Raw genomic sequence first — 25,032 nt, 5'->3', positions numbered from 1 at the left:
CTTCTTTGCTTTTCTTCCTATAACATAAGCAGTCAACTTCATGGAGTCGCTCTTTTTTTCTGCTATAGCAATAACCTTCATTTAGTGAAAAAGGGAAAAAATTTATTCTCTCCAGGTCTCCAACATACTACAATGACTGCCCTTTTTGATGAAAAATTTGCACTCAACCTATCCATCTACCTATAAACTGGAGAAAATGCACAAAATCAATAACTTTAAGGAACACTTTCAGTTATTCCTCCTGAAAATAAGATTTTCTGAAGTATCTACTATAGATTTTTACAATGAAATTTTAAAAATATGAAAGAATAAAATCCAAAAGAACTGTAGTTATTCCCAATTCTTTCAATGACTAGCACATGGTTTGGAACATAGTAGGCGTTTTAAAGATAGAATAACAACCCAATATTCCATGGCTTTCAGGACCATGAGATTTTTGGCTTAGTTTTGTTATATATGTTTTTTTTAAAGCAAAAGCGCCACATTTTTCAAAATTAATTCATTAAAATCATAAACAAGTGATTTTGTACTTTAAAATCTAAGTAATGTAATTTGTTTTGTTTTTAAATAAAATGCATCTGGAAATGCAGGAAAGACCCAATGAATTCTTCTACAATCAAACTGCTAAATGAAAATCTGGAACAATTCCACTATTTTCAAATAAAGCAACTAAAACCTAGTTTTTAAAAATTTTCATTCCATAGAAATTTAAAAGTAATCCTCAACATTTAAGGTGAGGTTTGGTACTAAAAACATTTTTCTCAATTTAATATATACTCAAAAAATCCACAGGAAAAATGTGGTTCCAGGTGACTTTAAAATTTGAGAAGGTTTCTAACTTATTTTTATCCCAGCATTTTATCTTTTTCCAGTAATATTTAAAGAATATCACAATGACAGTCATTAACAAATATTTCATTTCTTCATAGGTGGTAAAACTTGCATATAAATAATGCCTCTAACATTTGAAAGTTCTTTTAAGTATAAGCAACAGTACCCTAAAAGCCATGAAATATTATTGTTACTAACTTCCAGAAATAAAAGATAAAGAGCTAAACAACACCAGGACATTTGTTAAACCCTGCACAATAGCAGATTCTATCACAATCTTCTTTAATTTTTTTTCTTGAAATGCATTAAGCCTATTCAGATCTGTTTGCTAAGATCAAATAGATCAAGGCATCTAAAAATGTATTTTGTAAACAATATTTTATATTTTAATTTTGTAGTTAAATAGCAAAATAAGTATACTGAGCATGTTGATTTAAAAAGAATACTTTATGTAAAAATAAAAACACATTTTAAATGATATATGCCAGGATAATTCATTCTATAGGCACGTTCTCAGAACTCATAAGTAAAAACAAAACTGACAAGTTAAAAGAATTATGATAAGATACTACATTTAAATTTTACCTGGAATACAACTGAAAACTAAATCTAGGTATAAGAAATTTGAGAACATACATGTAAATAAATGCATGAATATAAATGATATATACAAGAGGCAAATTCACCAATTAAGACACAAATAATTAGTTCAATATAGTGTAAACTTTAATATGTAAATTAGATGTCATTTCATCACCTATTTATCAATGACATTGGTCTTAACTTTATATATTAAAATATCAAAAAGCTTAAAAAACATCATTGCAATATAGATACAATGTGAGAAAATACATATTTGTGGCTTTATACACAATCAAATTCAACCCATTTTATATACTGTTTTTTCTCAAAAAAATAAATGGCACTTTGCATGCAACAAAATATACAAGACTGAGAGAGTCTATATATGATTCAAGTTGAGAGCAAAAATGAAAAAAAGAAACAAAAACAAACACACCATCCTCTGAAGTCTAACAGTTAAATGGCAGAAGTGGAATGTACAACAGGACTGAGATTTAAAACATTTGATGCAGATTAAGGCAACATGAATAAGGAAAGGAGCTATTTCAAATACAAAACTATACATGTATATGTGTATACATGTAAATATATTTACAAATGAAATCTAATGCAATTTAAAATCTTCTGTAATTGTATCACAAAATTCAACAAACATACAATGAAAGAAAAGAAGGAAAAAAAATCCTTTAGGAATTTTAAACATCAGCCCTGCCCCTGGGCTGAATTTAGGCCGCTTCTCTGTTGATGGTTTCCTAAATGACTTCTGCCACTCTGAATCATGCCTCACTAGTCAGATGAGTTTTCTAGACTTCATTATGCCATCGTGTAACCATAGCTTCCACAGTGTAAAGCCACAAGCAGCCTGTCCTTAAGGATTTCCTTACTTGGGTATTCAGGTAACTTGAGCATGTTGATGCTTTAAAAGAAAAAAACAAAGAACACCCACACCTCTATTAAATATGAAATTTCAGATTTTTTTTTTCCTGGCACTGAAAACAGTACTAGATAATTAACATGAAACTGTCCTTTCAAATTTGCATTCAAATTGGAAAACCCTGAAGATGTATTTGTGAAGAAAACAAAGCTTCACTGCTGCATTGCAGTACCCCTTAGCATTCAAATGGATTGTAAGAGAGTAAGTTCTTTTGGTTTAAATTAAAAAGCTACAAAACAACTTAGTTCTAAGAAACTCTGCAAATTAACTGTCACAGTGACCCTTGGTGAGTAAATATATTCCATTCTATTACATATCGTTCCTGCCACCATAACTGTAAAGATGCCCATTTGTTGGGGATCAAAACATAACCTGTCAATTCACTGATAAAGGAAACCTTCTTTACTAACACAAGGCAGCATCTTCTCTACAACTTAGTTTTAGAGAATTGCCCGGTGTTTGGAGAAGCAAGATTTAAACATGTCCTCCTTGTTTGGAAGGCTGGCACTATTCTCTATTGCCCACAGCCTCTTAATTCTTTCAAAAATTCTGAATAAAGTACATAATTCAGTGACCATGTTTTCCTTTCAATGTACTAACACACAAATCACAACCTCTGATATTTAAAAAAATTAATTTAAAAAATTACATAATGAAAGTTGGTCCTTTTTTGGAACCAAATCATTAATTTCACAGGTACAGGGAGAAGAACTCTCAATGTAGAAAATCCCTTTACTAATGCAGAATTGCCTCTACTCTTACATTTAAAATCTTATAGAACTGCCCAAGGCACTCAAAGGTTCAGGGACTTTCCCAGGGTAATACAGACATCAGGGGTGTCAGAGGTGGGTCCTAAACCCCAGTCTTCAAATCTCCAAGGATGACTATCAGTCCAAGGCACCTCACAATGAAAGATGAATATATTTAAATAACAATAATTCACATGAATATAGTGCTTTAAGTTTGCAAAGAGCTCTGAGGCTGGTTAACATACCATGTACTTGATGTTGGTAGCAGATTTGGAGTGTAGGGAACAGCAGCTATTGTAAAATTTTGCAATCCACTTCCACCCATTATATTAGCAAAGCCACCATGTGGGACCCTGGAACTAAAAAATAGTATGTTATTAAGCAGAAATTTTAGGAGAAACTTTTAAAATCTACATTATACAACGTTCTTCATTATTTTTTTCAGTAAAAAGTGATGAAGGCCATCACTATTTTGAGTGGAACAGACCCCCTTGGGGCAAAACCTATGGGATGATGGACTTTTAAAAGAGTCAACAGCTGGGCACTACGTAGGTCTGGATAGGTTAGGATTTGCATCCACAGAGAGAACATTCAAACTGACAAGATCACAAATCCTTCTGAGTATACTCCACTATATACAGACACCAAGACCTGTTTTTGTTGGGGTTTTTTTGCTTTTTGGAGGGGGGAAGGCAGGACAATTGGGGTTAAGTGACTTGCCCAAGGTCACATGGTTAGTGTTAAGTGTCTGAGGCTGCATTTGAACTCAGTCCCTCCTGACTCTAGGGCCAGTGCTCTATTCACTCAACCACCTAGCCGCTCCCCGCCCCCAACCCAAGACCCGTTTTGAACCTGATCCTCATGGTCTATCTGGGCAATGGGCATTCTCTTATTTGTAAGAGTCATGAGGAAAAGTGGAGACTTCATTGCACCTTTCCCTGTGGGTGTTTCATGCTGTGTTTCTTAACTTTAAAAGTCAAATATGGTACACCAAAGCAAAATGATCAATACAATCTCTGATCAAATAAAATGCCCTGCCATGGAAGAGATGTGGATGAATATACAGCATAAACTCAGGAAGGTACAAATGATTCAATTCCACCTAACAATTATCAGCTTTTTGTTTTCTGAACTGACCAATAGTTCCATTTTAAAAGCCTACATTCAATTGTGTAAAAATGCCCAGAGATATTTACTTATCAAAAAACTTACATAAAAGAGCTTCAAAAAGCAAGGAAGATATAATTGGCCATGTAACCTTGAGCAAGTTACTTAACCCCGATTGCTTAAAAAAAAAAAAAAAGCAAGGAAGATGGGGGTGGCTGGGTTGCCCAGTGAATAGAGCACCATCCCTGGAGTCAGGAGGACCTAAGTTCAAATGCAGCTTCAGACACTTAACACAAAACTAGCCCTGTGACCTTGGGGAAGTCACTTAACTCCAATTGCCCTCCCTTAGCCCCTCCAAAAAGCAAAAAAAAAAAAAAAGAGAGAGAGAGAGAGAAACAAGGAGGATGGAGAGGACAGAATCATTCTTTGAATGTTAGTTGTGTTGCCTCAAAAAGTATATATGTGTAGAAGAGGAATAATAAAGAACACTTAAGGTTACAAATAAAATGATCAACTCAGAGGACTAATAAATAATGGCTTCAAGAAAATTAAAAATCCATCATATAAATGAAGAAGATAAAAATTTCTCAGAGTACTTAACTTCAATGAATGTGGCACAACTGTTTCTACTTCACTATCTAAGTTTAACTAAAAATAGTAAAATATTACATTTTAAAAGTAACATTTTTTCCACTTATTTAATCATGATTAATGAGAAATATTTGTTTTACTACCTCCATTTAACTAATTTTATGGCATGCAGTGGAAGTATTTAATTTTTTAAAGCTGCACTGTAAGCATACTCTATCTAGAATATAAAGAAACTGACATTCCGATGTTGTTTGAATTCCCTTTACCAGCATCACAACCCTTCTCCCATGTTTTCATCATGAATACTCTCTGTGCCTTCAGAGACCTTTCTCTTAAAGCTGCATGATAGGTCTAAGTAAGAAACAACATATTACTAGCGATGACTTGCATGCAAGAAGTGTCCCAAAACATATATCCAAGGCACACAAATGGGTCAGACATATATGGAAAGAAAGGAATAACTGGGGGACAAACACTCACAGAAAGTTAAAAGACCTGGAATAAGGACTGTAGTACATTAAGTAGAGCACATTCAGGGGATTTACTGAAGACATGGATACAAATTTCATGGGCATGAATGTGGGGCCTATATAGAGCTCTAAGCAAAGCAATGAGATCACAGTTGCACTGAAGTCTTGAAAAGCAGGTAAATGCGTATTTGTTAATAAGTTATCATTTGCCTTTCCTTTCACCTTCCACAGAAGACCCAACAATGATCATTTCCATACATTTGCAAATCCCTCCTTGAGCTTTTTAAAATGTTTTCCCTTAGTGCCTATATTAGTAGAGGAAAACTGATCATACAACCCAGACTCCACTCTTTCCTATAAAACTCCTGGCCTTCTGCATTTCTAGACCTCTCACTATGGAGTAAGCTGGGTATGTTAAAAAATTGGAGGGGTCACAGAATTTAGCATGATCTAAGTTCAAGGGCAAGAAAAGTCCCTATCTTGATCATCTATCCCTTTATTACTCTTCCTTGAAACTGAAGACCAACTATTAAGGCCTATACCCCATATATCCTTTTCTTCAGAGATCTGGGTGGATCCTTGCATTATGGGAGAAAAGAATGTATTGCTGCCTCCCCCACCCACTTCCTTTACTTTATTCTATCCATCCTCCAAGATATCTGAAGTCAAGTACTTTCCCCAGTATTAGGAAAAGTCTTCTTGGTCTTACTGGTTGTTTTGTTTCTTCTAGTAAAATTTCTAAGACCATGAAAAGTAGCTACAATGAACTGGGACCTCTGCAAAGTTAGGAAGATAGAAAATAGCATGTTCACTAAGGAAGCAGCTAGTAGACCAAATCTGGCTGAAATATAGCACATGTAACGGGAAGTAATATGCAATAAAACAGGCAAAATAGGCTTTATACCAGACTGAATTTGTGTACGACCCTGGGGCAATAGGGAGCCATTAGCTATCTGGGACGAATGAAATAATATGGTCAGATCTGTCAAAGGAAGATTGATTTGGCAGATATGTGCAAAATAAGTGAATGATCAGAGAAACTGGATAAAGGAAAAGCAGTAAGAAGGCTGTTGCAATAAATCAGGCAAGAGATGATGAAAGTATATAATAATAAAGTAGTGCTTATATGAGTAGAGAGGAGAGGATAGAACAATAAATATTATGGAAAAAGAATCAGCAGGATGTGGCAAATAATTGCATTTGGGAGCCAGTATCATGATAGGAGAAAATCAAAGGTAATATCAGCATTCCAAAACCAATGTGGGTTTGGGGTGGGAGACAGAATATTGTGCTGAACTTAAAAGGAGGATGTATAGCAAATCACTAAAAATGTGAGAAAAATCCAAGGAGAGATTAAGACTATGAAGACCTACGAGGTATCTGGATAGAGACCATCAACCCATAGAGGCTGATGAGATCAGCAAGGTCAAGTGTATAGAGGAAGAAAAAAGGGCTCAGGATAGACCCTGGGGAATGGCTATGTTTAGTGGGCCAAAAAAAAAGTAGGCTGAATTAGCAAAGATGACTTAAAAATAAGCAATTAAACAGGTAGGAAGAAACCAAAAATGAGCAAAAGAACAGTATCACAGAAGCTAAGGAAGAAAAAAATAGCCAAGAGAAGGGGGTGAGTAATAGCACCAAAAACTATAACAGAAAGGTCAACAAAAAAAAGGACTGACAAAAGTTATTGTATTGAGAATAATGTTAATAAAGTGGTAGGGTTACCAGTCAGATGAATTGACGAATAGTGAAGTGAACAGAACCAGGAGCACATTGTACACAGTAATAGCAATACTGTTTGATTAAGAACTGTGAATGATTTAACTATTCTTAGCACTACAACGATCTAAGACAATTCCAAAAGACTAATGATGAGGCAAACTACCTGCCTTTCCAGAGGAAGAACTGATATTGTGTGAATACAGACTGAAACATGCTATTTTTCACTTTCTTTCATTTTTTCATTTTATTTGAATGTTCTTGTACAAAATTAGTAATATGGAAATGTTTTACATAACTGCACATGTATAACCTATATATGACTGCTTACTGTCTCAGGGAGGGGAAATGGGAGGAAAGGAAGGAAAGAGGGGTTAGAATTTGGAACTCAAAACTTAAACTTGTTTTTACATATAATTGAGAAAAAAATAACATTGAAAAAAACCCTGAAAGGTGATCAGGTGGAATATTCAAATTGTCATAATGAAAATTAGAATAATGTTAAAGATAGGGTATTTTTAATACTAATTTACCTAGATGAAGGCCAACAGTTAGATTTTCAATATTCACTAACAATAAATTCAGCCAACACTTATTAAGCACCTATACCAGGGACTCAAAGTATACTGCTGTATTAAATAAAACCTTTAGGTAATACATGGGTCCAAGAGGTGCAAAGTTCTAGAAAGTTCCATACAAATTCTAAGGTGGGGGTGGGTAGAAGGTCAGTAATAGGTCAAGAATATATCTGAAGTAGAGGTAACATTTGAGTTGAGCTTAAAATTATAAATTGGAATTTAACACATGGGGTGGAGGAAGAGCCTTTCAGATTTAGTGAACATCAAGGAGGTAGCAAAATATGGAGCTCCAAAAAGAGTAAGGCCAGAGTGAATCATCCATCTCGGCTAGAGTGCTTGAATATCTGAAAAGGCCTGATAGCCTTTTTTCTAGCTTTTCTGGCCTTTTCCTAAAGCTAAAAAAGCAAAATATTGGCTAAGCAAGGGAGTTTGAACTTGAACCCAGTAAATAGTAACTAATATTTGGCTAGTTACAAGTACATATGGATTTTTTAAAAAGTTAGATGGCAACTAAAATTATTTTGCTTATAATTCTTAGTATGATTAATGGAAAAGTTTGGCCATCAATAAGCATTTATTAAATACCTACTACAAGGATTGTGTTTGGTGCTGGGAAGACAAAGACAAAAATGAAACAGTAGTACCAAAGTACATGGAGAGCTTGCACTCTAAATTGGATGTTCTTTCTGTTAATCCAGACCAACCACACAGCAATACTACAAACATTAAGTAATACTGTCTAGTTTATCAGATTATGAGTTTTCCCAACATAAAATATGCTCGTTGATAGCCTTTTTTATCTGTACTGTTTTTCTTTGTGTAATACATAAAAATGATGGAAAAGAGGTGAGTGTGTCAGAAACTCAAGAATACTGAATATAACAACATTTATATAGAGCCTACTATATGCCAAGCACTGTGTTAAGTGCTTTATAAATATCATCCCATTTGATCCTCCCAACAATCTGAGAAGTAGATGCTATTATTACCCTCATTTTACAGATGAGGAAACTGAGGCAAGCATGTTAAAGTGACTAACTCAGGGTCACACAGTTACTAAGTGTTTGAAGCCACATTTGAACTCAGTTCTTCCTAACTCCAGGCCTGGAGCTCTATCGTCAGGGAACCCTTGCTGCCCCACACAAACCAACTTTTCCTGAGTAATTTATCCCTAATTTGTTTCAATTTTAATACAAATAAAATTCTTTCCAAAATCAAATACATAATTACAAAAATATTTCTTACCTTCCAGTAACAAACTGCAACAGTAGCACTCTTTCTTCTTGAGTTATGCTTTCTACAACTTCCCAAAACCACTATGAGAAGAAAAGATATTTCATCCATATTTCATGTAATAAAAAATATGCATGAAAAGGGATTTTTATGTTATTCTAAGTTCCTCATGCGGAATTTCTATAAGAAGAATTTGGGAAATATTTTGTTCTGATTAATCAGCATAGTTTTTGATCTAATAATGCTGAAAAGCTTATACAATTAAAATGCAAAATTCAATTCTACACCATTCACATAAAGAGATTTTACCTGAACAACTGGATCATCCCTTTCATAGCCACTTGTATATTCTGTATTTTTTATCCAATCACTCACATCAATTTCTGGCATACCAGAAAGGAGTAACTCCTGGGGGGAGGAAAAAAAAACACCCTGATTAATCTTGAGGAGAAAAAAAAATTACTTACAAAATAAATTTACTTTTAGAAATTTATTGTATGTAAAATTGAAATTCTTAATGGCTTTTAGTAAATCAACAAAAATGCAACTCTTAAATTTGGACAAAATCTTTCATGTGGATCAAACAGTTATGTTGCTCTACATTTTTGTCTCTTCATTAAAATACACACAGAGACAATATATATTTATGATAATTTGAGTAACAGTATACTGTATTATAATTTTGTTGCCTTCATATTTTCATTATGGATTACTCTGTAAAAACTTAAGAAACACTATCAGTAAAATGGAACTATTCTATAAACGGAGACAGAAAAACCTAAATAATTCTGGTTGAGGCAACAGATTTCAAACATCTAGGGGGAAAGGAGGTATCTAATGAATACAAAGAAAATTTTAATTATCTCTGAACTCTTGGTAATATTTCTTTCTTGTTTATTACCCTGTAAAGAAAAGGAATCAGGGGCAGCTAGATGGTGCAGTGAAGTACTGTACCAAGTGCAGAGTACTGGCCCTGGAGTCCCTGAGTTCAAATCTGGCTTCAGACACTTAATATTAGCCATGTGATCTTGTGGAAGTCACTTAATCCCAATTGCCCTGCCTTCCCACAAAAAAGAAAAAAAAAGGAATCATAGGATTGCAGATTTCAGATCAGAGATTTAAATTTAGAGGGATTTCAGAGGTCATCTTAATAAAATTCTCTCCTATACAGAAAATGAGGCACAGAGAGATTAAAGTAACACAACTAAGGTCACGTATACATTAAAGGCTGAACAACAGATTTACAACCCGATTCTCTGACTCCAAATTGAGTCCTCTTTGCCAAGACACTAAAAAATTTGTTGTATCTGTGTAATCATATGCACCAGTTCAGCACTTCCTCTTAAATTTGTTTACAATTCATTTTGGACTATGACAGTAAAACAAAACATGGGATATTTGAGAACGTATTTTATATTCACTCCTCTTAAACTCATTCCTAAGATTTTTTTTTAACTTTTAACAAAAACTAAGAGGCAGATTCTCCAGCCTAAACAGTGTCATAGAGTTCAGTGAGTACTGTATTTAGACACTTGATTGTCGTGGAGTGCTAACACCCATTTCTCAAACATGCGGTCTTCTACATATTCCAGAAGAGGAAGAAAAAGAAAAGAAGTTTCTCCTCTTTCATTAAAAGTTATAGGGGCAGCTAGGTGGTGCAGTGATATAGAACAATGGCCCTGGAATCAGGAGGGCCTGAGTTCAAATCTAGCCTCAGACACTTGATACTAGCTATATGAGGCTGGGCAAGCCACTTAACCCTGACTGACTTGCCAAGAAAAAGAAAAAAGATACAGACAGCTTTAAAATTTAGTCCTTTTCCCTTAATAGATCCAAATTCCAAAAACTGAACTCTCTGAATGGGATCTTGATTTTTATTAAAATCCATTTCTTTTTTTAACTATTGAGCAAGCTGATCTGTTTCAGCAGCTTAATGATTCCCACATAAGGAGGCTAAGGGAAAAGAATTGATGCTATGGTGATTTTTTCTGTAATAAGAAAGCTACTGCATTTGATGCAGTCATCAGAGACCTGTACAAGGGCATGATTAACTGTGTTGAAACTTTTCTTTTGGCTGTTGATGCCATGTAGTTATGATGCCAAATGAGACTGGTAGCAGCTTCAAATCCTGTGGAAGCAGACAACCCTGTTTCTTATTTTAGAAATAGTAAGAAACCATCTCAAAATTATCTTAGTCTGAAGACTATGAGCTAAACAGAAAGAGAAGAGAAACCTTTAGCTCATCTGGAGTTCCATCACCTCTGCTAATCTTACTGTGAGCATGACGATCAATTCCAAACTACTGTCAGGTTACCTTCTCTCTGATCAGTCCAGAAAGGACTCTTCTCCTGAAGTAATTAGGAAGGTGACTGGACAAGGGCAAAGGTCCTTTAGAATAACCTACCTAAGAGTAGCAACCTTTTTCTCCAGTCCCTGAGGAGATTAAGGTAATAACCACCTGAGAGACTTATCTATTTTAGTGGTATCAAACTCAAATAGAACCCAGAGACAACTAATTTGTGCATAAGATCACTGTGAGGCCCATGTTGACTTGGTTTTAAAATTATTATCTATGTTTTATAGTATTTTTATTTATTTTGTTAAATATTTCCCCATCACATTTTAATTTGATACTGGCTACACTCACAAGTACCACAGGCAGCATCAAGGCATGGTATTCATCTCTGGTCTATTTCATTACTACAAGGGATGGAAGTTAGGGTAGTACTGACCAACTGAAAAGAAGAATCCTTAGAGAAAAAGATTGTTCAAAGAGGAGGAATTAAATCGTTTTAGAAAATTGAGTCTCTAAATGTATGCTGAAATTTAAGTGAGTATTTTTGTTTAATGAAATGCAAACTGCTACTGAACTGTTACTTAAACTCTAGACCTTTAATCTTGACTATGAAATATACTGTTTAAATAATACTATAAATTTGGACCTTAAAATCACTTAAATTAGAGTAATATCCAAAGGCACGAGGAAACTGTCAGTTTGGACATTTCTGAACTGAAAAAAAAAAAAAAGGTCAGATTTAGAATAATCTAAAATTAATAAAAATAATTTCTGGAAGGCATGTGCCTGTACTGTACAGCCTATTTTTCTTCAACAGATAGTACTCTGCTTCCTATTATATTATTATAAAATGAAGTTAATTCATTCTAAAAAATAATTGATCTCTTAAGGACTCTTACACTAAAACACTGATATGTTAAGAGAATAGTTTATATTATGTACATATAATGGAATATATACATTAATAAGGTGACAAGATAAAGTGTCCTTGTGGGAAGTTTGTATTTGGAAGAATGATGCTATTGGGGATAATTAGGCATGGTACTTAACTTTACAGAGTTTAGGTCAAATGTACCTCCATGTCTTGGCTCAGTGGTCATTCAGTCTTTTTCCTGAGCACCTCTAGTAAGAGGGAATCTACCACCTTCGAAGCAGCCCATTCCATTTTTGGATAGCTCCAAGTGTTAGGAAGATCTTTTCATCAAGAGTAAATTTGCCACTTTGAAATTTCCACTAATTGCTCCTAATTCTGCCAAATTAGGCCAAGCAGAACCTGATTTTTTTAGACTAAATGTGTCCAGTTCCTTCAACGGCTCATCATATGGGCAAGATCATTCATCATCCTAGCTGCCCTCTAGATACTTTTTAAAACTTGTCAACATCCCTTACTAAAATGTGGTACCCAAAATTAAACATAATACTCCAGATCAAGGTAGAATATAAAATTATCACCTCCCTAAGCCTGGATATATCATCTTATTTAATGCAACCCAAGACTGCATTAATTTTTTTAGCAGTTATACCATAGTGTAAACTAATATTAAGCCTGAAATTCAGTAAAACTCCTAGGTATATCTTAAGCTTCTGTGTAACCAAAACTCCTATATTATGTACTTATAAAGTTGAGTTTTTTTTTAAATTTATTGTGATTTTATATTTATGTATATTAAATTTCACCACTCCAAGTTTGTATATCTACCAACTGTTAAAAGAAAGGGAGAATCTAAGCAGTTTTTAAACATATACATACTATCCCAAACTCCTTGAATGATCAGAGGGAAGAGGAAGAAACTAAAACAACAGCAGTCCTACAAACTGCATAAAATGTTCATACTCCAACTTGATCTGTCATACAAGCACATTATATGTGTGTACACACACACACACACACACACACACACACACACACACACACACCCCAAAAGTCCAAATCTAAATTATGAAAATAATATAAAACCAGAGGTTAAGTCTTGTCAGTAATTAAAATACTAGGTACTTCCACTTACCAGCTCATATTCATCAAAAAGTTGTATAAGGGAAGGTGGAATGAACATGTGGAAGCCCTGTAAGAAAGCATTGATCTGAGGCTGAATGGCTCTTGTCATTCGGAGCTCAGTAACAAGCTGGACATATTCTGCCTGTAATTAAAAATGTGACAAAGAAATAAAACTTTAATGCGGTAAAAAAAAATCAGTAACAATATAAAACATGTGTCCTCAGCTCAAACGGTAAAATCTGTTCACAATGGTATAAATTCACATAAATTGATTGCAGTTCTATTATATGAATACAATTTACAAAGTAAATGATATAATGAAAAACCTCAGCTATGCACAAGCTAAAATGCATGTTGCTCAAAGAAGTCTTTTTAAAAAATAATAATTCATTATAAAATGGATGCTTATATTAAAAAAAATGCTTGGTGGTTCAATTCATTATCAAAATGTGTTTTGGCATCAGTAAGAATAAAAATATTATGTGATCACTGTTGATAAAATATGTAGCTATATTTTATCAACTTTATATTTTCTAAACAAAAATCTGAATGATTAAACTTTGAATATTCTTAGCAATTATCTTTAGATTGATTCTTATCCTCCAAGGAATGCATATTCCTTAGACACGAAAAAAAAAAAAATATTTACCTGGTCTCCCTTCTTTTGAAGGAATAGAACACCTGATATTCTGTTTTAAGAGAAATATCACATACCCTAAGTCACCAAGTGTTATCACACACCATTAAGTCAGTAAAAGTGTTATCTAGCTGCTTACTGGTTATGGCTTTTCTAAAACACTTAAACTTATGGGTGACTTACAGCCATCAATGCACCCTCAATACTGCAAATGGGCTACTTATTCCCCTGGTACAGAAATGGAACTAGTCTGTGTCTTCACACGTAAATATATCAGATGCCAGCTACCGTGTGTGCTACTTTCCCTACAACAAACTATATATAAACATGAAAGTTCATTAAGGCCAGTCTCGGGCAGAGTCATTTGCTACTAGTTATTTAATGGTGGTGTCAGGGCAGAGAAGAAAAACTGAAATGAAAATAATCCCAATCCTAAAAGTTTATTCTTCAACCTGATCTGCTATGAACAGAATATATTTCTATGTAGTTTCCTTTCTGTCTAATATACTAGGACATCATGCAATGGTTGCTGTCCATTCAAATTAATACTGTGGTCTTTACACATTCTGAAGTATAAACTCATTTTTTTTGCCCAGGAACTGTTTCTGTCTCATTTTCAGTGGTTGTTGTTGGTTAATCGTTTTCAGTCATGTCTGACTCTTCTCTATCCCTTTTGGAAGTTTCTTGGCAAAGATACTGGAATGGGTTGCTAGTTCCTTCTCCAGCTCATTTTGTAGATGAGAAAAGTGAGGCAAGGGGCAGCTAGGTGGCGCAGTGAAGAGCACTGACCCTGGAGTCAAGAGGACCTGAGTTAAAATCTAACCTCAGACACTTAACACTTACTACCCATGTGACCTTGGGCAAGTCACTTGATCCCAATTGCCTTCTCTCCTCCAAAAAGAAAAAAAACAACAACAAAAAAAAACAAAAAACAGTGAGGCAAACAGGGGTAAGTGACTTGCAGATCAAACAGCAAGTAAGTTCTGAAACCACATGTGAACTCAGGTCTTCCTGACTCCAGACTTGTCACTCTGTCCAGTGTACCAAGTTGCTGCCCTCATTTTCAATTCCTACTCAATTTTTTATTTACTCACTCTCATTCAACCTACAAAGCCATCAACTGCCAAATCTTTTGCCTCCTATTTCCACAAAATCTCTCCAATTCCCTTTCGCTCACATAACAGCCTAATTCAAATCCTGATTACCTCTCTTAGCTCTCACCTGGAACACTGCAATAGCTTCCTAGTTGTATTCAAGTCTCCAGTCTACCTCAAGTCTCCCTTCCCTAATCCATTCTCCACAGCTGCTAAGTAATTTTCTTCAGGCTGCAGGTCTGGTCACATAACTCCTCTTCGCACTCCAAATAAATTCTAGTGACTTCTGATTACCTCTAGGATCAAATATAAACTATTTGGCATTTAAAGTTCTTCACAACCAGACCTTTCCTATCTTTCTAGTCTTTTTACATGTTATTCTTCTCTGGTTCTGGAATACAGCAACATCGGCCCTCACTGTGTCACACATATGACATCCTATACCGCTGTGCCTTTCAACTTGCTGTCCCTGTCAGTCATGGACTATTCTCCCTTCATTTCTGCATTTTAGAACTTCTGGTTTCTTCCAATTCAGCTAAAGTGCCAAATTCTACAAGAAGTTTTTCCCGATCCCCCCAATTATAAGTACACTCCCTCTCATAACCATCCTGCATTCATTCAGTCACTCACTCATTTTCTTTCTTTATACATGTGTGCGTGTATGTATGTGACTGTTTTACTTTGGCTTAGCAGAGCGCAGACGCAAAGCAAAGCAATTATTAAATCATTACTGACTTACTGTCAAAAACCCTTAAGTGGACGGCTAGATGGCGCAGTGAGTAAAGCGCTTGCCCGGGAGTTGGGAGGACCTGAGTTTGGTTATGGCCTCAGACACTTAACACCCACACAAAAAAACTAGCCATGTAACCTTGGGCAAGTTACTTAACCCCAACTGCCAAAAGGCAAAACAAAAAAACCCTTAAGTGGTAGCAGAAGTAGGACTGAAATAGAATTTGAAACTGAAAATAGTACAGGGGTCAGAAGACCTAAGTTTGACCTCACAATGTTATTTAATGTCTATGTAACCATCTTTTTTTAAAAAGATGTATGTAACCCTCTCATTTTTAAAAACAAAGATCTGATTTATAATCTAACAGCTACTGAATTTACCAATGCTAATATTCTATGATTGCATATTAGAATAGATGACAAAAGATTTTATTATCTCTTTTGAGGGTACATAGTATTGGTATACATATAAAATGCAAACATTCATTACTAACATGCATCAACTCAACTGGGATGGGTAAATACAATAGCTGACATTTCCAAAAAGTATGTCAGGCCTTGTAAACTACAGCACTGTTGTAAATTTCAAAAGTACTAGTCACATCATCCATAAGAAACACATTTCAGAAAACAAAAACTTCAGATATTAAAGGTACATACCAACAATATTTTAAACTGCCTTAATTATTTCAGGTATGCTGAAACAAGTCAGTATATGCCAAGATTTATAGATGTAATCCATGTGTAGTTTTCCAATAAGTTACTAGCTCTATGAAAAGAATGTTTTTAAAGGTAATGTTCATATCAGGTATCAGTTTATTTATAAAATGGTTTAACATACAGTAAAGTACTCTGACTTATATTTTCATGTGTTCTTCACAACAACCCCATAGACTAAATAGTACAGATCTCATTGGTTCTACTTTACAAATGAAGAAAATCAACTCAAGCTTAGAAAATTTAAGTGACTTGCCCAAGCTCACACAACTTTAAGAGGGAAAAGACTCAAAACTAGGTTTTCTGATTTCAAATCCTGGGTTCTTTATTACCCAATTCTGTACTTCCTCATTCTAAAAATGTCAGTAAGATCCCCAAACTGTTTAATAATGCATTTCTTCCTATAACCTAAAGATCTGAGGTAAGATCTACCAACATATATTCGTTATTTTGCATGTATTAGTCAAAAAACTTCATACATTAAGATGATATTTCAAGAGCATCTTCATGATATATTTTTAAAAACTGTCCAGACATTTGATTCACTTTATGGTCTCACTTTAACTATAGAAAAATGATCACAGAAAATACAAAGTAATTTTGAACCCTCTAATACAAATTTTAATTCTATAAATAACAGTTCTTAAATGCATTCAACTCTATATACTATGGAAAAACTTACAAGAGTCAAAATATCTACATAAAGAGATTCTGAAAGAAAGTATTACATTAAGAACTAAAGCTAAATTCTCACTTGATCCAAGACTATACGTATTAGAAATTCTAGAAATAAAAAATTGAAACATTTTCCCCTTAAAGTCTACCCTAGACAGATGATAATGTAAACCAAAAACTCACCCCTATGATAGGGGGCATACAATGTCAAATGAATTTAATCTACATTTTTCTGGAAAGATCCCAATAACTTTCTATAAAATCAGACAACATAGTATAAACCTGGAGATTCTTTAAGACTATAAAAATGTTTTGACTAGTATGGGTTAAAAAAAAAAAAGTAAATGGAAATTCAGAATTTCCTTAAAGTCTCAACGACTAAAGTCTTAGTGCAATGACAAAAGAAAGATTAATTTCAGCAAATTTTGCCGTCTTAACCTTTATGTCTGGCAGCTGATATGGGTTAACTAAATAAAAATAGTTTCAATATGGAAAATAAAATCAAAGAGATTAAAGAAAAATAACTGATGAATTTGGTACCAGCAATAACTGCATGTCTAGTTTCAGCAACATTTTATGATGATGACCTTATCTAAATATGTCAAATACTAAGGATTAACCAAAATTTCTATTTTCTTACAAAGCTTCAAAAGCCTTAAAGGAGACAGGGATAGGATGCAGTCAAGATGGCCGGAGTAAAAAACCATTTTAATGGAGTTAAGATACCATCTACAACTCCTCCAAATAGATCAAAAAATGTACCAGACCGAACCTCAATGAACAACAACAAAAAAAAATATCACAGACTCAGGGCACAATAGGGAATGAAAGAGAGAGGACTGAAGATATAAGGGATAGAGTAAGGGCAGGAGTTTGGATACTAAGCACTCCAGTGTACAGGGAGAGGCTGCATACAAACACAGAAAGAGGACCAAGACCCATACAGGGGCACCACTGGAGCACTGCAACTGAAACAGGGTCCAACTGGAAATCAGAGAGCCTATGCAGAGCACAGCAATGACTTTTCTAGGAAGGGAGGCATTGGGCAGTGTACCAAGAAAAGAGGAAGTTTAGAAGTTAGTAGTAGGAGCTTGTGGCCCAGACTCTAAGCTCACAGAAGGATTTCAAATCTAGTATCTAACCAGCCTGGAGTAGAATTATCAAGGCAGGAAACCAAGATCAGAAGATAACACACAATTCTGTCACTTTGATCAACAGAAAAGGAAAAAAAATGGAAAGGGAATTAATAGCTTGGCACACACTGTACAAAAGCGTGCCAAAGCAACAAACTCCCTGAAAATTCAAATGGACTGAACAGAAGCCAATAGCTTCATGAGGTAGCAAGAAATATTAAAACATAGTTTAAAAAAAAAAGGCTGAAAAAATGAGAAGAAAACATAAAGTATCTCAGCCGACCTAGGAAAGATATTAAGTAGGAAAAAAATTTTTTTAAGAATCACTGGACTATATAAACACCAAGACCAAAAAAAGAGCCTAAACATCCTACTTCAAGGAACTTTAAAACTGCCCAGATCTCTTAGAACCAGAGGACAAGATAGGAATAGGATCCACCAGTCACTTCCTAAAAGAAATCCAAAATGAAAACTCCCAGGAATATCATAGCCAAATTTCAGAGCTTCCAGGTCAAAGAAAAAAATACTGTAAATAGTCAGGAAGAATCAATTTGTGCACTAAGAAACCAAAGTCAAGATCACACATGATTTAGCAGACACCATTATAAGAAGAAGAGAACTTGGAATATGATATTCTAGAAGGCAAAAATATGGGCTTGGAGTCAAGAATATCTTACTCAGCAAACCTGAGAATAATTACGGGGTAGAGGGAAAGAAGAAGGGGGAATGGATTTCAGTAAAACAGAGGTCTTTTTCAAGACTACTTGACAAAAAGACCAGAAATGCAGAGAAATTCTGAAGATCAAACAGATGAAAAGAGACATAAAAAGGTAAACATGAATGAACAATGATAAAAGACTAAACAAGGATAAACTGCTGACATTAAAATATGGGAAAATGTTACATGTCCCCTGACCCCTATCAACGTCAGGGTTCATGAAGTAAAATTAGACAAGGTCTGGGAGCAGTTGTTTCGTCTTGACATTCTTAAGAAAAGAATGGAAAGGGGAAGAGAATATGCTGGAGGGGGAATAGAAAGCAAAGTTAGAGGAAATTATCTCACACAATCAGAGTTCTATGCAAACAAGAGGGAGGGGGTGAAAGTGGCTGACACTTGAACCTCACTCTTAACTGAATTAGTCAAAAGAAGAACACACACACTCTCTCTCTCTCTCTCTCTCTCTCTCTCTCTCTCTCTCTCTCTCTCAAATATAAAATTCCAATCTGTTCAACAGGAAAATAGGAAGGAAATGGAAGGAGGAGGAATTAGTAAAAGGGTAGATTAAGGGAAGGATGAGTTTTATGTAAAACAAACTCTAAGGAAATACAAAAATATTTGTAGATCTTTTTGAGGTGGCAACAAATGGGAATCTGAGGAAGTGTCCATAAAATGGGGAATGTACAAGTTATTGTATATAAATGCAATAGAATACTACTGTGTTGAACACATCAAAATAATGACAAACTGGGCTTACAAAAGACTAATGATGAAATGATTGAGAGGTGAGGGACTCAGAATAAAACAAAAAAATTTTTTTTGATATGGCCAATGTGGAAAATTGTTTTGATTGACTATATCTGTAACGGATTTTATTTTTCTCATGTTTTCTACCTACCTACTTACCTCTACACACACACACAGAAATTTTAGACTGGAATTTACTTCAAATTTTACTGCAAAAGAGCTACAATTTCACATTACAAGAAGTGACTTAAAAGATGGTCTTCCAGTTCTGTTATAATCCAAAATGGATCATCTGATGGTTATCATTCTGGTGATGGATCTTTCTAAATTTAAATAGGCTAGTCTTCTTGCAGAAATCTACGGCTGAGCCCAAATTCAAAGCTCTTCTAGCTTGGAAACACTTGCCAGAATGTGCACTTCACTGACAAGGCCTCTAAGAACCTTGTGTGACCTCATATCAAAATAAGACATTAGGGTAATATGTTACAATAAAAGTATCTCAAACTATATGCTCTAGACCTTGTAGAAACATTAACTTAGAGAGAATTATTATCACATGATAAATGTCACTTGAATCCAGTGACTAAAAGTATTCATCCTGCTATTCTCCTAATTGGGAAGCTAGATGGTACAGTGGATAGAGCATTGGACTAGAGCCAGGTATACTGATCTTCCTGAGTTCAAATCTAGCATCAGACACTTCATCAGACTAGATGTGTGAGCCTGGAAAAGTCACTTAACTCTGTCTGCCTCATCTGTAAAATGAACTGGAAAAGGAAATGGCAAACTACTGCAGTATCTTTGCCAAGAAAACCCCTAACAGGGTCATGAAGAAATGGACACGAATGAAAAATGACTGAACAGATTTTCCTAAAGAAATATTTGTTTCATACACATACACACATATGTAAATGGCTGAGGATTCAAAGAGATAAAAGACAGTCCTTGCTACAAGTGATTTACAATATATTTCAATTTATGTAAAGAAGCCGCTCCTTTTTTACATTTTAACATTATCTCTTCATCATTCACAAAATTATAGTGTGAGGATATAACATACAAAATGCAAAATAATCATCTAAAACAAAGTTTGTGATACTTATATTATTAAAATGATAATATATCATCTAAGGAAAGAACTAATAGTGAAATCTGAATTAAAGAAGTGACAAATGATCAAATGTTGTCAACATGTTAGTTCCAAGTAACAGGCATTTTAAAATGTTAATCCCATGGGTTTTTCCTTCCAGACTTTACAAAACAAAATACTGACAATCAAATGTAGAGACTTCATGTAATGGCTTTATATTCAATGTATTTTTTCAACATATGCTTTTGCCTAAATGATATCTATTGCAAAATTTTATTATGCATATTTAAAACCCTAAAGGTGTTTTATCTAACATACTTTTATTAACTGAAAAAGTTACCCAAGTCTTTCAAGAAAATATAGCAATAAATGACTCCATCAAGAGATTAGTATAACAGTCAGCTAATGCCTAACAGGTATTGCATGATACATCAGAATACACTTAAATTTTAAGTGCTTTACTCTAAAATAGTGACAATTGAAACTTCACATTTCTGAAAAGAGCTAGAAGGATGTTCATACCCTCCCTAAGTTTCTTTGATGACATTAAGAACAATCATTATGTAAATAAATATTTCTATTTAGATATCTATAAATCTAGATAGCTATAAATTGTTCTTAAAATGAATCTATGAACATATTCCTCTTTTTAGAAAAATAGGTACATAAAAACATCTGAATCTGAGTTGATAAATAAAAATAGTAGTTCACACATTAATTCAACCCTATAAGGTTTAAAGCAGAAAGTTTTAAGTTATCACCATTTTATAGGTGAGAGAAACTAACATACTCAGAGATTAAGTGTTTTTGCCTATAGAAAACTCATCTAGCTAATAAATGGCAAAAGCAGAATTCAAACCCAGTCCTTGTAATTCTAAGCCTAGTACTTTTTCACCATACCAAACTTCCTTTCCAAATAAGGGTAAATTACATTATAAAAGTATTCATTATCATGAAATTTCTTTTTTTTTTTACTAGATCTGTTTTAAGAAATTTAATATTTACTTCAGTAAAATTTTTTCAAAATGTTAATGTTAATGCTGTAATTTAGCCTGAATGACCCCAAATCCTAAATGAGTTCTCGAATTTTAGGTAAATCTAATGTAAGATTCAAAAATCTGGTTATTTTCTGTATGTTCATTGTAACAAACTAATGTATCTGATAAGATTTAAAACTGAAAAAAACGTTTCCTTATAAAGTATATATGCAAGATTCTACCCCCATTCTTTGCATATGTAGGGCAGTACAGATAAGTGTTATGGGAATGGGAATCTGAAGATCTTCCCTGCTCCTTGGCCCTTTGAAAGGCTTAAGTGACTCTTAGAACCTTACCTGATTTGAAAATATACTCTGCCCCCTAATAGGCTGAACGTGGTCACATGGAGCCTGTGGTGGGAGGCTTGTTTTTCAGGAATGCCCACACCTTATTACTTTGTGATTGGGCAGTGGGTCAAGAGGACTGTTATATTCTCTGAGCCAGGGGAAGGTTATACATACCCTGATGTAAGGTTTTGCTTTGGGGCTCACTTTGGGAAGAGTTATGTGATTTAGCCAGATGAGATGCTGGGCAGCCACTGAGATCCCCGGCTTTGAAAACCCAGATGTTGGTGCTTCCCTCTCTGGTAACTAACTAGGTATGGATATGGTCAGACAGCTGGGAAGCCCCATCTGCTGATCTGTTCCTCTGTCTGCTTATAACTTCTGTTTGTATTCTCTGAAGTTCAGGGTGCTGACTTTTTCCCCTGAACTAGGTAAATGATATATGTTTGAGTGATTAAAGTAAGACTGTTAACCCATTTTGAGTTGCTTTCCTTTAAAGAAGATCTAAGAACCTGTTCTAGTAGCCATCCTGGGTATGCTGGGGTGCTTGCTGCTACAATAAGGAATGTTATATATGTTGTCAGACTCCATTATTCTATTGTCTATGCTGAATGGCTTTTTTTTTCTTTTAAAAAAGGAATGAGTCATTGGGTAGGAAAGAGAGGAGTGGGATGTAATCAGGACTGAAGGTCAGTTAGTGAGCATTTATTAAATGCCTACTATTTGCGAGGCACTGTGCTAAGCTCTGAGGAAAAAAAGAAAGGGAAAAAACAGACCCTGCTGTCAAGGGGTTCACAGTCTAATGTGGGAGAGACAGAAAAAAACAACTATCTAGATAACAATCTACATACAGAATAAACAGGAAACAATTAGCAGAGGGAAGGCACTAAAATTAAAAGGTATTAGGTCAGCTTCCTACAGAAAGTGGGGTTTTTAGCAGGGATTTGAAGACAGTCAAAGGAAACCAGGAGGCAGAGATAAAGAAGATTATTTCAAACATTGGGGGCAAGCAGAAAAAATGCCCGGAGCCAAGAGGGAGCGCCTTGTTTGTGCAATAGCAAAGAGGTTGGTGTCAATGGATCAAAAAGAAAATGGGGGGCTGTAATTCTAAGAAGACTATGGTTGGAGGGGGAATGGGACAGGGAGTTTAAATATGAAGGGACACTGAATGCCAAAAAGATCTTTTTTTTTTTAATTTCATCTTGAGGATGACAGGGAGCCAGTGTTTAATGGGAAGACATGGTCAGACTTGTGCTTTAGGAAAATCACTTTGGTGGCTTAATGGAGGACAGATTAGAGTAAGAAAAGAGATAAATGTGGCAGATAATAAAGGTATTGTAAAAATGGCATCAAATTTTTAAAAAATTATTAATATGCAACAAAATTGATATAAAAATATTATTCCTTTTGTGTACGGAACCTAAGAATGTCTAAGAAGTCAATACCCACTAACTTTGAAAATATTTTAAAAAGACAATTTTTTTTTCAAAAATTAAATTTTATAGTTCAAGATTTAACTATGCGCTATTCAACTATAACCAACTATAAAAGTATTATCCTCATTTTCTTGCAATTAAAGTGGAAATGTCTGATGATATTTCTATTCTAATGCCCCACTGTAGTAGCATGGAGATGATCCTAAAATCTGGAATGCTTTCAAAGTAGAGCAGAAGCTGTCAAGTAAAACAAAGATGTAAAGTCATATTATCATGTAACATTTATATAATGCTTTTGGTTTTGCAAAGTACTCTACACTTATTATCTTACTTGCTCCTTCAAGTCTGTCCCAATGAAGAACAGACCAGCTAAGCACAGAGATGCTCATCCCCAACAAGCAGGTCACTTGATGACTGGCCATTTACAACCCACATAACAAATAAAACCAGATACCAGCACTCTGTCCCATGTGGCCCCTTCTATTTCTGTGGTAATGGAGGCTGAGTGGAGAAAAGGGAGCACAGTTTTTTAATTATCTATAAACATTAACTTAGCTGTCTTTTCTTGAAATATAAGATTCTTGCCAAGTGAACAACAAATGAACATGCTACTAGAATAAATGCAACTTATCGATCTTAACAGTTTTGCTATAAATGAAACCATAAGACAAAAAGAAGTTTCAGTTAAATGGGAAGATGGCTTATAGGTTCTTCTTGTAGAGATAAATAAAGAAGATGGTAATAATGGACTTTATCACGTGTCCAAATGTATCACACAACATCACTTTATGGGATACTCTTGGTAATCTAATACTGTAGATAATACAATATCAAGATAAATATTTGCAAAAAGACCATCATAACTGCAGCTTATACATCTACATTTGCTTCAGAGGATGAACTACAGAAATACTATAAAGAAGTCAAGGGGCAGCTAGGTGGCACAGTAAATAGAGTACCGGTCCTGGAGTCAGAAGGACCTGAGTTCAAATCCAGCCTCAGACACTTGATACTTACTAGCTGTGTGACCTTGGGCATGTCACTTTACCCTAACTGCCCTGCTTTCCCCCCTCCAAAAAGACCAAAAAAAAAAAAAACCCTCAATAAGACCCTCCAAATCAAATCAACCTTATAAACCTCAGGAAACACAGGGTTATCCTTTACTAGAAGTCTTCAAGCAAAAGATGGCTGATTGACCACCAGATCTGCTGTAGATGATATGATTTTGCTAGATGGCCTCTGGGTTCCCTACTAACTCTTGAGAACCTCTGACTCCCTTTCATTTCTAAATCTATGAACCTATATCCACTCAACTTATATAGAGACTTTATTTACACAAAGAGTCATCCAAGATGGCCAATGAACAAATGAACTCCCTTTTCCTTTCTAGTATCACCTGATAAGAACTCTACTCAAGCTGGGGTCTACAAGATGTTTTCAGTAGCCCCTAACTGTTTAATTTATAAAATTCAAAATCTCTCATTTGCCATTCAAGGCACTCCAAAATCTCTGACCACTCTACTTTTCCAGACTTCTCTCATATTACCCCCAACATTCTATACATTCTATATTCAAGAAAAAATTACTTACACACTGACCCCACAAGTATCCCCATATCTCCAGGAGCATCCCACAGCACTGCAGATAAA

General features: G+C 34.8%; 1 protein-coding gene across 3 annotated transcripts in view; it reads right to left on the bottom strand.

Moving 5' to 3' along the window:
- Window positions 1–1,259: 1,259 nt before the first annotated feature.
- Window positions 1,260–25,032, bottom strand: part of HACE1 (HECT domain and ankyrin repeat containing E3 ubiquitin protein ligase 1) — a 100,667-nt gene continuing 76,894 nt past the window's right edge. For all 3 annotated transcript variants that reach the window (XM_069077142.1, XM_069077140.1, XM_069077141.1), the window contains 5 exons: window positions 13,097–13,228; window positions 9,104–9,202; window positions 8,807–8,877; window positions 3,342–3,455; window positions 1,260–2,329 (listed from right to left, as the gene is read on the bottom strand). In XM_069077142.1, the coding sequence (XP_068933243.1) occupies window positions 2,227–2,329; window positions 3,342–3,455; window positions 8,807–8,877; window positions 9,104–9,202; window positions 13,097–13,228 (519 nt within the window). In that variant the 3' untranslated portion in view covers window positions 1,260–2,226. The remainder of the gene's footprint in view (window positions 2,330–3,341; window positions 3,456–8,806; window positions 8,878–9,103; window positions 9,203–13,096; window positions 13,229–25,032) is intronic.

The sequence above is a fragment of the Petaurus breviceps genome, unplaced genomic scaffold (assembly GCF_028583685.1).
Source record: "Petaurus breviceps papuanus isolate PSGF00001 unplaced genomic scaffold, PetGlider_PUasm1.0 90977, whole genome shotgun sequence".
Taxonomy (NCBI): domain Eukaryota; kingdom Metazoa; phylum Chordata; class Mammalia; order Diprotodontia; family Petauridae; genus Petaurus; species Petaurus breviceps.
Note: the sequence above shows the minus strand (reverse complement) of the source record. Positions and strands in the feature narration are given on the sequence as shown.